This window comes from Rhinoderma darwinii, chromosome 3 (assembly GCF_050947455.1).
Source record: "Rhinoderma darwinii isolate aRhiDar2 chromosome 3, aRhiDar2.hap1, whole genome shotgun sequence".
Taxonomy (NCBI): Eukaryota; Metazoa; Chordata; class Amphibia; order Anura; family Rhinodermatidae; genus Rhinoderma; species Rhinoderma darwinii.
In genome coordinates this window covers 383,494,749-383,512,487 of record NC_134689.1, presented here as the reverse complement: position 1 = coordinate 383,512,487, position 17,739 = coordinate 383,494,749, and the positions used below count along the sequence as shown (strand labels likewise).

The 17,739-nt window shown below is 43.0% G+C and overlaps 1 protein-coding gene across 1 annotated transcript in view; it reads right to left on the bottom strand.

Annotated features, from left to right (window-relative positions):
* The window catches only part of BMP1 (bone morphogenetic protein 1), a 102,599-nt gene extending 85,152 nt beyond the window's left edge, over nt 1-17,447 (bottom strand). Inside the window, exon 1 of the mRNA XM_075858861.1 lies at nt 17,222-17,447. Coding sequence (XP_075714976.1) covers nt 17,222-17,381 — 160 coding nt within the window. The 5' untranslated portion in view covers nt 17,382-17,447. The remainder of the gene's footprint in view (nt 1-17,221) is intronic.
* Nucleotides 17,448-17,739: the final 292 nt, after the last annotated feature.

Sequence of the window (17,739 nt, the reverse complement as noted above, 5' to 3'; positions counted from 1 at the left end):
CAGGTTAAATCGGAACAAATTACACCATAATCTACTAAATTTACACTTAAAGGGGTTGTCCAAGCATGGACAACTAATGAACTATCCACATGATCGGTCGTCAGTATATGATGGGTCGTGGTCCGACACCCGGATCCAGCACCGATTAGATGTCCATGCCGGGAGCAGATGACTCCGGTCACTGAATAGGAGCAAAGATGCAGAACGGCCGCTATGCACTAGTCGGAGCAATCTGCCTCCGAATACTGCATCCTCTTCATAACAACCGGCGCCCGGAGGCAGCCAGAACAGCTGATCAGTGCGGAGTCCGGGTGTTGGACCGATAGGTCATTAGTTGTCCCCCTTAACCAAACCATACTCAACTAGGTAGGTACATTTTTGTTGACAAAAATCAGACAATCCCTTTTTGTTAGAAGGTCCCCTTAACAATAAGCAGATAAAAGATTCTCCCTTTAGAGGGACCCGAAGCTGTAATCTTGGACGGAACTCGGCAGAAAGTATTAAATTTGCCTGCAGCGCCACCGCAATAGAAATTAAGCACTACACAGTTTTAATTGAAATTAATGGATGTCTGTAATGCATAGGATTTGCCAAGTCCTCCAGAGTGAGAGAAGCTTTGTGGCTGACCTGGCTAATAGAGGATCATAAATGGTGGACCCCTCTATTAACTCAGAATTCTTTAATAGGGTATTTCAAATTGGGTTTTCTAAACTGGACAAACCCTGTAAACGACAGATCCTATTAAGATGATGTAACCAAAAATGAGACTTGTAATGATAATAGAGGCTTCAAAAACCAAAGCTATAGTTAGCAAAAATTCCTAAAACCCTTGTATCCAAAAGAAAAATGATTAGGTATGCTCAATTTTTTGGGGAAATATTGGTAAAAGAATATTAGTGAATAACTATGTAGGTCCTAAATAGTTTGAATTGCTTGTTTTTAAAGTGCATTGCCACTTTGAAGAATATTTCACGCAGTTTCAATCTACATAAAAAGTCGAATAACAAACATGACCAACTCAGATTTTTCATGCCATTTTCGCCATTCTCCCGTTTAGAGCCCGGGCAGCGTACATATGATTTTGCCAGGGAAAGACGGGCCAGTCAGTCATTTCTATTTCTGTTCTGGCTCATAAAGCGGGGTCCTGAATGGGGGGACCCTCCTCGAATACGCCCTAATAGGCCGTATAACTATGAAATCTAGACACGCAGCATTGAGTATCGGGATCACATTGGACGTTCTAACATCATTGTAGGTCCTGATTAGTCAGTGACCCATATTTCTTTCTACGTTGTGGACGACTAACTTGGTGGCTCCCAGGCTGAATATGCCATTAGCTGTAACTACAGTGCTTCTCTATTACAGAACAGACCGGGCTATGTGAGCTGCAGACAGAGTGAGCTGTGTAAATGGACAAACATATGGACAGGACACTGACAATCACTGTGCGAATGCCGAGCTGTAACCCTTTACAGGTCTGCACAGCGACAAATGATGCAAAGCACCCACGTGTGCAAAAATGCATATAAGAGACAATATTGGATCCTGGCAGGACCACATGTAGCTATAAAAGAAGATCTGAATGACACCTCCTGCCTTATACATCTGCTCATCTAGAGCCATAGGGAAATTATGCTCATGAGATGTTTTCAGCGATCCACACTATTCGTGCATCTCAAGGTAGCCGTGCAGTGCGCAAGTAGTGCTTTATGCCTGGATTACCAAAAATCATGGGTCAAGTCCAAACATCTACATGGACTGTGAGATCTTTCACTTCTATGAAGGCAACAGAGGTGACAACCTCTCCTTCAAAGAAAAGGGTGAAACCACAGAACACAAGCCTTGAGTAGACTGGATTAAGTAGGGAAGATGTGGTAAAGTCCTAACCATTTTCAAGTATAATCATATACTTTGGTCAATTAACCATTGCGAATGGTCTCTTTCAAAGTATTCGATATCTAAACATATGTCTTTCCACCATGTTGGAGAAACACCTCCAGAGAAGGAGGTTTGCATTCAGGGTCGCTTGAGCTGCCCAATTGTTTGATGATACTGGCAAGAAACGACCAATCGTCAAGAAATAGACATCGAATTGTATTTTTGTGATCCTAAGATCATCGTGGTCTTCTGTACCTGGAAACATTTTTTGGAGGTTTATATTTTTGCATATTTTGGGTGTGTTCACACGAACTGTTTTCAGGCGTAATTTGGGCGTTTTACGATGTTCTGTTCCCACGAGGTGTACTTTTACGCGTCACTGTCAAAAGACGGCGCGTAAAAAGATGCCAGCGTCAAAGAAGTGCATGTCACTTCTTGGGACTTTTTTGGGGCCGTTTTTCATTGACTCCATTGAAAAACAGCTCCAATAACGTCCGTAAAATACTCTGCGAAAAACGTGAGTTGTTAAAAAAACCTTCTGAAAATCAGGAGTGGTTTTCAGGTGAAAACAGCTCCGTAATTACAGACATATTTTGCACTGCGTGTGAACATAACCTTAGATGTCCCTGTATGGAAGAAATACTGAACATTTTAGGGGCCAGTAAGATCAATCCGGGAGTCAATAACTTTTTTTAGTGGGCACCCAATGATCATTTCTAGACGTCAATAGAAAACCGAAAAAGTTCCTAAGATTGTCCAGGCCTGCAAATAATTAAACTAATGGAACGGAAGATGACAGGTTGTTGGCCCATCAAGTAAATAGGTCTACCTACCCAGTCCGAACAGGGTAATATGCTGTGGTTAGTAATAGAGACCACTTTTTGACTATTAAACCCGGAATACTGTGGTGGTCATGTCTTATGGATGAGGCGTCAAAGCGTGTCCTAATAGGAAACTAATCATCCCCATTTCCTGTTCCATAGACATGAGCATGTCCTCATTTATGTTCTACTTATTAGTCCACGTGCTACTTATTAGTCTACGGTCAACTATAAAATCAGGCTTGTTTAAATAACCCTAAAACGATTATAAAATCAGTTGGCAGATTGTATGTAGAGAGATTTATAGTACGGTGTTGGGCTTCTAAAACCGAGGACAGTCAGGGACTACCAATTGTATAAAGCTAGCCAGACATGAGTTATTTCAGATGGCTGTTTTCAGAACGAGTTGTCCGTGGTTGATTTGTGAAGATTGCCAATTTGAACGACAACATCTTAAGTTCAAACAACTATTCACTGATTGATCTGTGCCTTGATTTGTGGCTTGGTCGAAGCGTCTTTTCATGGGATGCAGATCTGTTGTTTGTAACAAACAACTTTCCAAGGACTGCACCCCACAACAACGGAAAAAAAATACAACATGGCAAATTAACTTTTCAAAAGATATCAGACTTCTGTCAGCAGAAATAGTCCTAAATCGTCTGTCCAAGATCTCTAGCGTATGGCCAGCTTGACTCCTAGAAAACCACGCTCCCGACAAATCCTTTTCTTGGACCATACAGGATAGGTAAAATAAGTGACAACTATTCTAAGAGCACATTTCCTGGTGGTCACTTTTTAGTCTTCTGGGTGAGGGTATGTTCACACGGCTTATTTTTAGGCCGAAAAATCGGAAGCAGAACGCCTCCAAACATCTGCCCATTGATTTCAATGGGAAAAACGGTGTTCTGTTCAGACGGGGCGTTCCGCCTAAAAAAAACACCCGCGAAAAAGAAGTGCATGTCACTTTCTGAGCTGTTTTTGGAGCAGTTTTTCATTGACTCTATAGAAAAACAGCTCCAAAAACGGCCGTGAAAAACGCGAGTTGCTTAAAAAAATGGTTGGAAATCAGGAGCCGTTTTCGCTTGAAAACAGCTCCATATTTTCAGACTTTTTTAGTAAGCGTGTGAACATACCCTTGGAGTGAAGAAAGTATGGAATATAGATGTCAGAGGTTCAATCTGTAAAGATCACACCATAGTCTGCTATGTCCAACCCATATCCAACCAAACCACAGTCAACTAGCTAGGCACCTTTCTGACAATCCAAATCTGACTTGTTCCTCCCCATAAACTGTTGGTAGTTATACTTAATACCAACTTTAGTGGTTTAACATGTTGTGACACCCATGGCCGCAAACCGTCGGGATTACTCACCCCCTGACGTCCGCAGCCATAGATCAGTGAGCGCTGGCCCGCATCTCCTCCTCAGAAGACGCCAGCGCTCACTTCTGCTTCACTCTGCTGTGTCCTGTAGGGTGAGCGCACACGCTCATGCCCGTCCTTAAAGGGCCAGCGTGCGCACCTGAATTGTATATCAAATTAGCCCATGATCACCCTGAACTATGGTCCCTTAATGTTTTCCAGTTCCCAGTGTTCCCGTACCTGCTACCTGTATCCCGTGCTACCTTGTTCCTGTGCCATAGAGAGTTGGAGTCGTGTTGTGCCGTATACTACACCCTCCGTGTTACATCACGCCTGGCGTCTGTCTGCTGCCAAGGTCGCATCCGAGCCTACCATCGCTACTGTCTGAAGTTACCACAGGTACCCTTATTCGAACTATAGACCTTGACTTTGTATCCTGTTGGCCAGCTGCTATCCCGCTACGGCGGTACGGCCCACGCACCCATCATGACACGTCTTTCCAGACCGTGTGACCCATTGGCTAAGAGCATGGTCGGACGGGTTCCTTACAGAAGATGTGCACGTCCACTTTTAAATTAATTTTATAGTTATCATTGTACACCCACGACTTATCATCAATCAGGTCTAAAAGGATGTTTATGAATCATATTATAAAAAATAAACCTTAGTGGCAAGTGATTTTCTCCAAAGTCCCCTCCAAATGGGGTTGTCTTCTGTTGGATCATACCCCTGAGGATGCTAGGTTTCTCCTGGCGATACGCGTGGGGCTGGTCTTTGTTTTTTAAGTGTGCGGCCCTCTGCCTGCTTTGTATTTATTGCCTTATTCTTATGATGTTTTAGGTATGTGCCTTTTTCCATTGTATGTTACATTTATTCATGATCTTATCCTATGTTAGCTATTACCACTGTATTGAAGTGGGATCCTTATTAGGGCCGGTTGTGTGTCCGGCAGGTCAGGTCTGATCTAGTTTGGGGCTCGTGCGCACTTTACGGTGTATCTTATTATGGATCACTGTTTGAGTTTTTGTATACAATGTTTTTAACTTATTTTCTCCTCTCCTTTGTGTCAATAAAAAAATTTTTTTCTTTTATTATTTTGATACAATTTTGGAGGTGAATATCAGTTTTTTTGCTCTACCTTCTCTGGTAGTTTTATTCTGTTGGATCATTGGGGACCATTATTATGTCAGACCCAGGGACCACCAGGGGACCCCCTGGTACACTGGTGGCCAGTCCGACCCTGGCTACCTGGGATTTGTTTAGCCCTGACTTCAGGCACGCTTACTGCAACTTTGTTCAGACTAGCATCTTGGCTTCTGTTCATAACGGAGCCATGACCGTTGCGACAGATCCATTTGTTGAATGGATCCTAACGAATCCCAATGACTTGAAACAGGGTCCATCAAGTTTGTTGATGGGAAGAATAGCAATGCAGACTATGCTATCTATGCTGTCCAAAAATATCAGAACCGCTGAATGAAAGGGAAAAGCACCAATGTGAACAGTGCCTAATTACAGCAAGTTATAAAAAAAAACAAACCAAAAAGAACATTTTTGTTACTTCTCTGTGGAAAGACTTTCAAATATTTTTTACAGATTATTAGAAGCAGAAATACTACTCTTGGCATGTATCGCATCTGGCAACTTAAATCATAACCATATGTCTATTATCTAATCAGATTACCATGATAGATATGTAGACAAAGGGTGGAAGTCTAATGTTGATGATGTGAACGCGACACACCAAAAAATATATAGTACATTAAAAGAAGAACTACTTGACAGATTAAAGTACAGAAATATTTTGATAGCCACAGCAATGGTCCATAAACTGGGCAGAAGGGGACCATTACGAGCCTCCACTGAAGAAAGCTTCTCCCATCCAGTTTAGCAGTAAAACCCACTACAATCTAATATCTAACAGAAATGATTTGATGTTTTTGCCATCAGACCCTATTGGTCCTGCAAAAAAAATACAAAAATCCTGGTATCCAAGAGGATAATATTAGTTACATAGTTAGTATAGTTGAAAAAAAAAAGACATATCCATCAAATTCAACCAAGGGAAGGTAGAAATTTCTACACATAGGAGCTGATATTTTTGTGTTCTAGGAAATTATCCCTTTATTAAAGCCATCTACGGTCCCTGCTGTGACGGCTCCTGCGGAGGTCTATTCCATAGATTGACAGTTCTCACAGTAAACAAGGCTTGTCGCCTCTGCAGGTTGAAACTTTTTTTCCAGACGGAGGGAGTGCCCCCTTGTTTTTTGAGGGGGTTTAAGGCCTCGTGCACACTTCCGTCACAATTTTCACGGCCGTTTGTGACGGATCCGTGTGCCCGTTTTAGCGGCTGTGTGCACTCCGTGTTTCTTTTTCCGTGCGCCGAGCATGGTACTGTCCAGGGTGCTGAAAGAGTTAATGGGCTGTACTGATCGGCGGTAACTCTTTCAGCAACCTTGACAGTACCATGTTTGGCGCGCGGAAAATAAAATTTTAATGTAATAAAAAAAAAAAAAATAAGTTCATACTTATATTCCTCCTGTCCGGCCTCCAGCGATAACGTTTCATCCATGTCGCCGCTATAGCCAATCACAGGCTGTAGTGGCGGTCACGCATGTCAGGATGAGGTCAGAAGGCCGGCCTCCAGGGATGACGCTTCATCCCACGTGACCGCCTCTGCAGCCAATCACAGGCTGCCGCGTCAGAAAAGAAGGTCGGACTGGAGGAAGAAGAGGGACTCGTCACCAAGACAACGACCGGGTAAGTATGAAATGCTTTTTATTTTATTTTTAATCAGCAGCCTCTTTTCTCTATCAGTGATTGATAGAGACAAGTGGCTGCCGATTAGTGTAATATCTCTGTAATGTATTTCTGCCCGCCCGGCCGTTGCTACGCAACGGCTCCGTCACACACGGACGGCACACGGATGCCTTCCGTGTGCCTTCAGTTTTTTTGACGGCCCCATTGACTTGCATGGGCCTCACGGTCACGGAATCTTGGACCAAAGTAGGACATGCTCTACTTTGGATCGGAACGGAGCAACGGGACAGTCAAAAAAACTGAAGTGTGCATGGCCCCATTGAAATGAATGGGTCAGAGTGCTAGCCGTCAGAAAAACAGCTAGCACCCTGAAGGAAAAAACTGAAGTGGGCATGGGGCCTTACATGGAATAGGATTTCACCATATTTTTTGTATGTGCCATTCATATATTTATATAAGTTAATCATGTCCCCCCTTAGTCATCTTTTTTCATGGCTAAATAGGTTTAGTTCTTTTAATCTTTCCTCATAACTTAGATTCTCCATGCCCCTTATCAGTTTTGTTGCTCTTCTTTGTATTTTTTCCAACTCCAGGGCATCCTTTCTATGAACTGGAGCCCAGAACTGAACTGCATATTCTAGATGAGGCCTCACTAATGCTTTGTAAAGTGGTAATATTACATCCCTGTCCTGCGAATCCATGCCTCATTTAATACACGACAATATCTTACTGGCCTTTGAAGCAGCTGATTGACATTGCATGCTGTTATTTAGGACTAAATCCTTGCTGATGGTTTCATCTGCCAGGATGAACTACCTTTTTCCTTTTGACTGGAAAGCAGAGTTTAGATGCCCATACACATTAGATAGAAGTCAGCCAAACCTGCAGATTTTGGGGGTACCGGACAACTATCTAATGTTTATGGGAGTGTCCCAAACCTCCCCTGATGGCAGATGGAGGCAGAAAGAAGGATCGGGCATGTTGAATTTCAACATAACCAATCCTCTGTTCCCGGAGGTGTCTAGCAGCGGCTTATTGCCCTCTAATCAGTCTGTAGGAAATTGTCTGATCAGTTCCCTCCGCCAGTAAACAAGAATGTAGGATGTGCACAACGGACCCATATGTGGTGCTTGTCCTTCCCGGCAGGACATTGTAATTATGGTTTTACCTGAAAGAACGTGTGTGAACAAGCCCTAAAATGTTACATAATATATACAACCATACGGCTAGTGCTGCTATTGAAATTATAAAGTAAGAACTGTAATATAAATCTTATTTCTAATTTGCACTGTTTTCCTGTTATCGGAAGGCAGTAAACAATAGATGTGTCGTTGCCATAGCTACGTCCAGGGCCCCGTATGTCCCTATACATGGAAATAAGAAATGTGTCCACTATTCTCTAAAAAAAACCAAAATCGACTAATATACTATATAAAGCGTAAAGTAGGCATAGAGATGCATCTCTTTTTTAAGAAAACAATAATTACAGTATTGATATAGCAATGTCCCGGCAGGTAGCCATGGTAACCAGGATAAAAACCATCCATGATTTGGATTGCTTGCTGCATTCAGAAAACCGGATAACAGCAGACGATCTTATTATTTTATATAAACCTGAATACAATGAAAAGTGATGTATCCTCCAGACAACCCCTTTTCCAAATGAAGTCAGCCCGAGTCTGGCTCGGCGAAATTCTGCAGAATAGCGGATATAGCCGAGGAAAGTTGTGGCTTGTCATACAAGATGTAGTATGAGCGTATGTTCACACGCTTAGCAAAAAACGTCTGAAAATACGGAGCGGTTTTCAAGGGAAACCAGCCTCTGATTTTCAGGCGTTTTTGAAGCGGAAAATGAATTTGGAGCTTCTTTTGAGGCGTTTATTGAGGAGCTTTTTGAGGCGTTTTTCATAGTGTTCAATGGAAAATCAGCTCCAAAAAACGCCTCAAGAAGTGACATGCTACTTCTTTTTACGGAGCGTCTTTTTACGCTCCGTTTTTTAAAACAGAGGCGTAAAAAGACGCCCCGTATGAACTAAATGCTGTTTTTCCCATTGATTACAATGGGCAGATGTTTGTAGGCGTTCAACTTCCGTTTTTTGAGCCGTTTTTCGAGGCGTAAACGCCCCAAAATACGCTTGAAAACACTGCGTGTGAACATACCCTGACATGTCAGCCATAATGCACGGACAGGACAGATCCGACGAGTGAGAGCTGCTCTGTGTTAAAGTGGTTATTCCATAATCGATATTTATCACCTATCCGTAGGTGGGGTTCCAACGGTCTTACTTGGCCATTCCCGAGTGCCCCATATGAATAGAGAAGTACCTCTGACAGCCCAATAGAAAGTGAATGGAACAATGGCCGAGCATGTACAGTACCGCTCCATTCATATGGGACGCAGAGACAGCCAAGTAAGCCCGTTCTTTGGATCAGTGGGGGTTACAGCGGTCGGACCCAACCGATCAGATATAGATCACCTATCCTGTGTATAGGTGATAAATATTGATTATGAGAAAACCGCCTTAACTACTTTCTGCCCTTGCTACTAGAGAGGCATCCCGAGTGGTTTTTCTACAACTCTATGACATCTATATAGCCCAATGGGGCACATGGGGAGAGGTTGTACTATTGAGGCAACGCCTTCAAAAGGTTTTTCCCACTACCGACATTCATGGTGAAGCCGCAGAATATACCATAAATGTCTGATGGATAAAATCCTACCGTTGGGAGCCCACATATTGGGAGAATGGTCATCCTTTGACCCCCTACACCGCCAAATGTGGTAGAAACTACACGAGGTGGGGAACGAATGGAAAGGTGACCGTGCATTCAATATGTGGACAATGTTTCATTTTTTTCGGTGGAGTTGATACAGATTAGGTATGTAATATCCATAGCAATATTTTTTATTTTGATTGCTCATACAGTATTTTTTTCTGTTTTCAGACTGATTATGAAATTAAACTTATGTACATTAATTATATACAAAAAATGCAAAATAATGTTTAAAGGGTGGACATACCCTTTAAATGGGGGGGGGGGGGGGGGTCCCGGTAGTTATTGAAACGGATATTTTTTGTAGTCAAAATATTAAAATTGTAACCCCCCCCCCCCTTTAAGAATGTAGGGGTGCAGGTAGACAAGTTTGTGCCAAGTTTGGCTGATGGCCTTTGAGGACGCCTGTAAGATGAGAATATAGACGTTACTGTGAGTATCAACCTACAGATGTAGCAGAGCTCAACTCTGTTGACATAATGCAACAAAATTACCTGCATTATGAAAAACTAGAAATTGTTATAGCTCCATAAGCTATCCTACATGACAAACTCACTCAGCTCCATGGGGTTTGTATATTCAGTCCGCTGTGTTTGTATATTCAGCTGACTGTCTGCAGAATAAGGCCTCATGCACACGACTGTAGTTTTCATCCGTAATTACGGATCAGATAATTACAGATGAAATTGCGGAGCCATTCATTTTTTATAGGCCACGGACAACCTTCCGTATGTTTACAGATGCGTTTCCGGGCCATAGAAATGATCCACAAAATATAGAACATGTCCTATTCTTGTCCGCAATTACGGCCCGGACTCGCCCATAGAATTCTATGGGCGCTTCCGCAATTGCGGACGGTTACGGATGTGCATCCGTATGTTCGGACAGTAAAAATCCTTACAGTCGTGTGCACGAGGCCTTACAGCATCCTACTGGTTATCACCACATCACCTCAGCTGCTAATAGGGGCCATACCGATAACATCATAGTAGAGAATAGTTAGTTACGCAATTCCTTAAAAGTCGCCGGAGAGCTTTACATGCCGTTCGGTTGTACAACAATTTTGCTTCTGTTTACTACAATATTTGAATAATTCTGAGACAGAAAGAATCGATGAATCACGTCCGACTGCAAAAAAGCGGAGGTGGCTTCCAAACTAGAGGACAAACATACAAGGAAAAAAACAACTAAGTTATATTGCAGCTGTGAACGACGGGGGTTCAGTATCCCGCAGCGTGACCCGCAGGATCTTCACATATGTTTCATACACAAGCCCGGCCTGAGTCAGCGTATGAGTGCGTTCCCATGTGTGAATCACCACATATCGTATGAACGAGTGTGTCAGAGCCTGTATCTGCCTGTCTGCCTTTGTGTTTATGTGGCAGATAATCTTTCCGCATATGTGGGGAGGGGAGAGTAAAACTGTCTATGTGTCAGTCTGTGAGTGTGTAAAGCAGACGAGCGGTGTGTAAGTGTGCAAGAGAGACATGGCGACAGACTGAGATGAGGGCTGTGAAGGATGGTGGCAGGGAGGTTAGTAGAGACCATTCGGAGCCATATATCTGTGCCAGTGTCTCCAGTTACATTGGAAAACAGAAAAAAAAACATTACCGATCATCGTTACGATTGCTGTAATCGATTGATTACAGCGATCGAACATCGATTACGGACAAGTATTTACACACGTTATAATCTCTGCGCGCCTAATGTCACACATCTGCTACCAAACAAATCTTGTTTATATACCACAATGTCACAACGACCAACGATTATTATTACGTTCGCATAAACTACGATTTGTATGATCATGGAGCCTTTATATCGCTAGCCGTTCAGCCGCTTCACCTACTCATTTTAAGCGATTATCGTGCACGATCGATTGTTAGCGTTGGCATCTGTGTTTAGTTATTAGTTAAGGAAATCTCTGTCCAGCACTGAAGGGGTCAGATTTATTAAGGACGAGCTTATTTTGAGTTTTCAGGTCAGAGACCGTTTTGAATTTTTTCGTCGCCAAATTCCAAGAAACGTAACTTTTTTTTTTCCAATCTACGTAGTTCTATGATAGCTTGTTTTTTGTGTCACGTGTTAGTTTTTATTGCCACTATTTTGGAGCATAAAGAATCCGTTCATTAATTTTTCTATTTTTAAGGTGGAAAAAAAAAAAAAGTTATTACGAAATTGTTTTTTTTGCATAAGGCCCCATGCACACGACCGTGCCCGCAATCACGGCCCGCGATTGCGGGCACGGCCGGCCGCTGACTGACAGCCGCATTTTCGGGCCGTGCTCCCATACAAAGTATGGGAGCACGGCCCGCAAAATGCGAAAGAACGGACAGGTTCCATAATTCACGGAACATTTCCACGGCACTGACACCCTTCCGTAGTGCTACGGAAAGGTGTCAGTGTTCAATGAAAGTGAATGGCTCTGTTTTTGCGGACCGCAATTGCATGGGGCCTAAGGGGCCTAAGGGGTTATTTAGGAAAATGCTGAAGGTACCTGGAAAGAAACCCACACCGATATCAATGTTGGCCAGGTTCTGCGAAACTAATAAATTACGTTTCCTAATCAGTTATTAGGTCAGGAGATCACTTGAATCTAAGGAAATCATGCAAGACTTTCTTAGTCTCCGGAAGGATGCTGGGAACACTTCCGGTACTCCGTGCATCCTTTTAGGTAGTACATAAGATGACCATTGCTAAAAGTAATCTCACTTGCATATTGAAGTCAGGTTTGACCATTTTCATGAGGTTTGGGACTCACATGTACAGGAAATTCTGCCCAATATAATCTCACAAGTGATAAGTTGTTTTTCACACAACCAAATTTCGGAGAGACCAAGAGAGACCAGAATGGTGTTTGTCTGGGTAATGAACCAGTTGGGAGTTAAAACAATTATATGTCGCATACAGAATATTAAGAATTGTATTAACTTTATTTTTACTGTAAAAGAGGTTTTTTACAGTCCCATTTTTGTTTAAATATCCCTCAAAATAAGCTGATCACAGGTTGACCCAACGATCAGCTGTTATTTATGTTCAATTCCCCTGCAGCACCTCCACAGGGGAAATTAAGTATTACATTGTGCTCATAGAAAACAATAAGCCGTTTGTGCAATACACAGACATGTCGGGTCCTCCAGAAAGAGAGATGCTTTTTGTAGCTGCTCACCACTCCGATTTTTGAATGGAGGTCCCCATCCATTAACTCTTATAGGGTATATGAAAATAGTTTTTCACAACCAAACCACTCGTTTATATAAAAATATAAAGACCCGACCCAAAGAAGATGTGGTCGGGGAAAAGAAAAATTGTGATAACGGGATTTAGGTCAAAATGGATTGGGACTTTATACAGTATCTACGTACGTCATAGACCCCTTATTATTCTAGCATTTTATATTACATACATACAGATAAAAGTACTTAGGGACTTAGTCTTTGACAGTACAATTATGTATTGTACGTTAAACAATGAGTAGTTATCATCCCATTTCAGATGAGACACCCAAGTCTCGGATTAATAAAGAAAATTGTTCCTGGATATTTGAAACCCAGATCTTTCTTCAGTTGCAGATTTTTTTCCTGTATGCAGTAGCGCTTTGGGGTCAGGAATGAAGGACTTTTGGAAATTATCCATTAATCTTCCAAACAGAAGGGATAACCCACTTCAACCTGACATTTCCTTGAGAGCACTTCTACCAGAAAACTTTTACTTATGACTCGAACTTGAACTCTCACACACCGCAGAAGAGGAAGAGGTCTGCCGCTCCATATATCGCTTATCTCATGGGAAATTAAGGATCTGATAGGTAAAAACCCAACATGTCCAATCCCCATTTCCCCCGACAAAAGGCATCAGGGGCCACACCGAAGATGGAATCGGCGCTTAGAATTCTATGGCCACCGAATTAGGGATAGATAGCACATGGATCCATAATAGGGTCATGAGTATGAACCAGCACTCTTCCTTCAGAATTACATGATGATCCCTATTTCTCCTATTTGCGAAGGGAATAGAAATGCTGTTTTGAGACTTCTTTTCCCTAGGGTCCTCTCCTTTGGTGACAATAAAGCAAGAAGGTAGTTCCGGCATTCACGACTTCGCGTCTTCTCCTGTTTTATTCCCCTGTGCTTTTGGGAAGACAACCATAAACCTCTAATGGAACATTTTTTTTTTTAAACTATGGTAAGTATTTTACCAGAACTGAAAATCTGTTTATAGTGGACATAGTGATTCATGGTGAGGAAGCCTAGCGGCCCGGGCGTTAGCCCGGTTGTCTTGTCGAGCTGGGATTTTGGGGTTCAAATAAATCCAAGACACCATCAAGATAGAATTTGTATGTTCTTCTAGTGGATTTTCTCCAGACACCCTGGTTTATATGCACGCCACTATATTACGGCTTGTCAAAACTTGTGTGTTGTGCGAACCTGTAATAATGCACCCATATAAAATATAGGCACAAAATGAAATTCCGAATTATTTCTTTACTCACTGATCCGTATAGAATTCATGGACATTGCTTCTAGGGGAGAACACCTCCGTAATACGGTGCTGTATACGGAAGCACTATATGGCTGGCTACGGCTCTGCGATACAGAACTGTAGGGTATTCACGTGTCGCCATACAGGCTGCATTCACGAGGCCTAAAGCCGACTATATGCAACCTACAATGGTTAGCAAAAATGCCAGGAATTTTTGCCAACAGTTAAACTGACTAATTCCTCATAAAATTCACGTTTTGTTTCTTGGTTGAATCAATGGACTTTGGCGGGAAAGATCCTTAATGTCTGGTTTAGAAAACTCATTCATATACCCTATTAGAAAACTCAGTTATTAGAGGGGGGATCTATCATTCAGCAGGAGGACAGAGCTTTTTACACGCAGAATGACAGGAATATCAGTGAATTAAACAGATCACCTATTTTTTCCAATAAGCACCCTGTAATGCTCAACTTTCCCTGCGGAGGCGCTGCAGGGAAATAGATCATTTGCTGCCATGTTCCTCTGTAGAGGGCCCCAGCAATGGGGCATCTTGCGATTAGCTTATTAAAGGGGGAGTCTTAAAAACAAAAATGGATTATCCAAAATGCAAAACCCCTTTAAGTTTAAATAAAATATTTATGGGTAGCTTAATTTAGAAATGATGTCCCCAGTAGGAAAAGGCAATAGGGGCTCATATAAACCTCTTTCAGAATCAGTTAACACAATGTAAATTATTTTTGATAGTAAGCAAAGTATGGAACAATATCAGATAAAGTATTTAACCTAGAGTATTTGTGAGTGTTTGGGATAGAAAATTGGATTTTCTGCTTATGGGCTCCAAACGATCAGCACTGATATGTGGGGGAACCCCAGAGCAACAGTTCAACTCAGCTCCACCGCTGGAGAAATAAAGCATTACATTACATAGTTCCGATTGAAAACAATTGATTGCTCATGCAATGCATATAATGGCGTACCGGGTCCTCCAGAGCAGGAGACACTCTTTTGATGCTCTCTCTGCTCTTGCTAACAGATGAGGCTCCTGAACTGGGGACCCCCTTGTATTAAAGCGGTTGTCTGCTTTGGACAATCCCTACTTGTTAGTAGAGTCCCTTGACAATAAGCTGATCATAAAGTGTCCCTCTGCTTGGACCCCCAACGATCAGATGTAATCTGTGAAGAAACCTGACAGTAAGTGTTAAATTTCTCTGCAGCGCCACCACAGGGGATAGCAAGCACTACACAATGCCCATTCAAATCAATAGATTGTCTGTGTACTGCAGGCTATAGACAGTCTTTGTGACTGCTCTATTACCTCAGAATTCCCTAATAGGGTACATCAAAATGGGATTTCTAAACTAGACAACCCCTTTAACTTTTAAGGTCTTTAAACTAATCAAATGTAATTCGTTTTTATAAAATACCTATGGAGGTTAACTCTGAGGAAGGGGGGCAGGAAAAGTACTGATGCCTTTTCTCATGCTGGAGACGGACGGAAAAAAGGGGTCATTGACCATGTCAGACCCAACGATCCATTTGAAGAAGATTGTGGACGTATTATGAGAAGACAACGATATAGATTTGAAGGGAAAGACCACCAGCAAGATGAATGGAGACGACTACAGATCTAAAGAAGGTCATTTGGATTCTTGAAGACGAGACAGAAGATTCTGGAGGACTCTACATAGTAACATAGCGACTTGCAAATCACGATTCATAAGGCCACCAGGAGATGAAACCAAGATATCTGCCCATGATATAAATTCCACATAACAATGAATATTAGAGGTTCTTAGGACTCTTGAGATTTTCACGGCAGATAGATGAAGCTCCTTGTGCACATTCACACCAGCGTGTGAGATATTAGGAGACGTGGGGGGAAGAAACGCCTAAGTGTCCATGTCCCGAAACCACAAGAGCGGCTGGACAAACACAATCTTGAGTATTTCTTACCACATTACTTGAAGTACCCTCGCACCCTGCACAGCGATACCAGAAAATACATCCAGAACCCGTACCAATACAAGTGCTATACAAACGCAATCACGGAAATAGAGCGCCCTCTCTGGATATTTGTGGACGTGAAACGTCTGTGTGGCAGGACCAAATTTCCAGCACAATCCAACAGGTCGTACATCCAGCAAGAAACGATAATCACAGACGACCGCTAAACGACTGGCGACGGGGAGATTTCAACAACGACAACGTAAACATATACAGATGTAGCAGAGCTCAGTTTAACATTTGGCACAACTCCTGACCATAGCGGTGTTATGAGAGACATACATACTGCATTGCGTAACTTTAGCAGGGCATGTGCCCCCGGTGCCCGAGGGGGCCACCAAGAAGCCATTCTGCCTTGGCCAGGGCATTTAGATACAGGGATAAGGTAGCAAACAATCTTCGCCCTGTATAAAGGAATGTCTAGCTACGACTACGATGTACTATGCAGACACAAAGAGTTAAATGACAAATTCAGCTCTGCTACATTAAATCGGCCACATACAGTGAAATTTATTTTAGATTCTCCGTTAGTGACCAATTATTATATATAGTAGGGGTAGTGAGGCTTTACTTCACCAGGGCAAAGATTTAGATCGCTGCCCTGTATCTTAACTCCCTGGCCAAAGCAGAAGCGGGGCAAATGCCCCGTCAGCCACTTTTTCCTACCTATGGATCTGGATATCCACTCAAAATAGTGCCAACGACCGTGTGGAAATTCGCCGAGGTTCATGGAAATTATTTTTCAACATGTTGGAAAGTGGTTTCATCAGATGTTTGGTATGAGATATTATAAACGCACACGAGCCTTTGTCCATTGTGTCCAGCAAAGAGATGCGTTATATTCAATGGGACCCTATACAAAAACGATGAACCTTTTGTGAAAAATTTTCACACTTATGCCCACATCCAAACCAGAACTAATACAACCCTGCGGGGCCATATCTACGGTCGCTCCAATATACCTGGAAAACTTTGATGGGTCATACAGTAGCTGACATCTCTTTTAAAGGGACAAACACACTTGTCATAGAGCCACAATATAAAGTCATATGTGAAGTGTCCAAAGTTCTCTCCCTTCCCCCTCCTTTGCCTTACTATCCCCTCTTGCCTCCTCCTCCCCAGGTCTCCCCCCTTCTCACCAGCCTTGCAGGGGTCCTTGTAGTCAATGTGCTCCTCCAGCTGGTCCCCATCTGAGGCATAGTCCGGGAGTTCCTGTCCCTCTCCCCGCAGCAGCAGTCCAGGCAGCAGGAGCGGCGGCAGCAGCAGCAGCAGCAGTGGACCTCTGCCTGTCCAGGGCATCCCGGCAGCTCAGTCCCAGGGCTGTCTGTCTGTGGGCTGCCGCCTCCTCTGCTCTCCCTCTCTGCTCGGAGAGGCGGGATTCCTGCGGATCAGCCCCCTCTGCAGCGCTGGGATATCATTGTGTCCCTGGGAAAGAGCCAGCCTAATGGGGAGGGAGGAGAGGACTCTCACAGTCCTATACACAGGCCGGGCTGCCTGCTGGGGATGGCTGGCGTCCTCTCACCCTGACAAACAAAATGTGTTACATACCTAGCGAGGAGAATAGCGGTATTATGTGTGGACAGCTCCTGCAGAGCATCGCACCTCTATGGAGAGCTTCTGCAGGAGGTTGCACTCATCCCTGTACACATCGGTACTG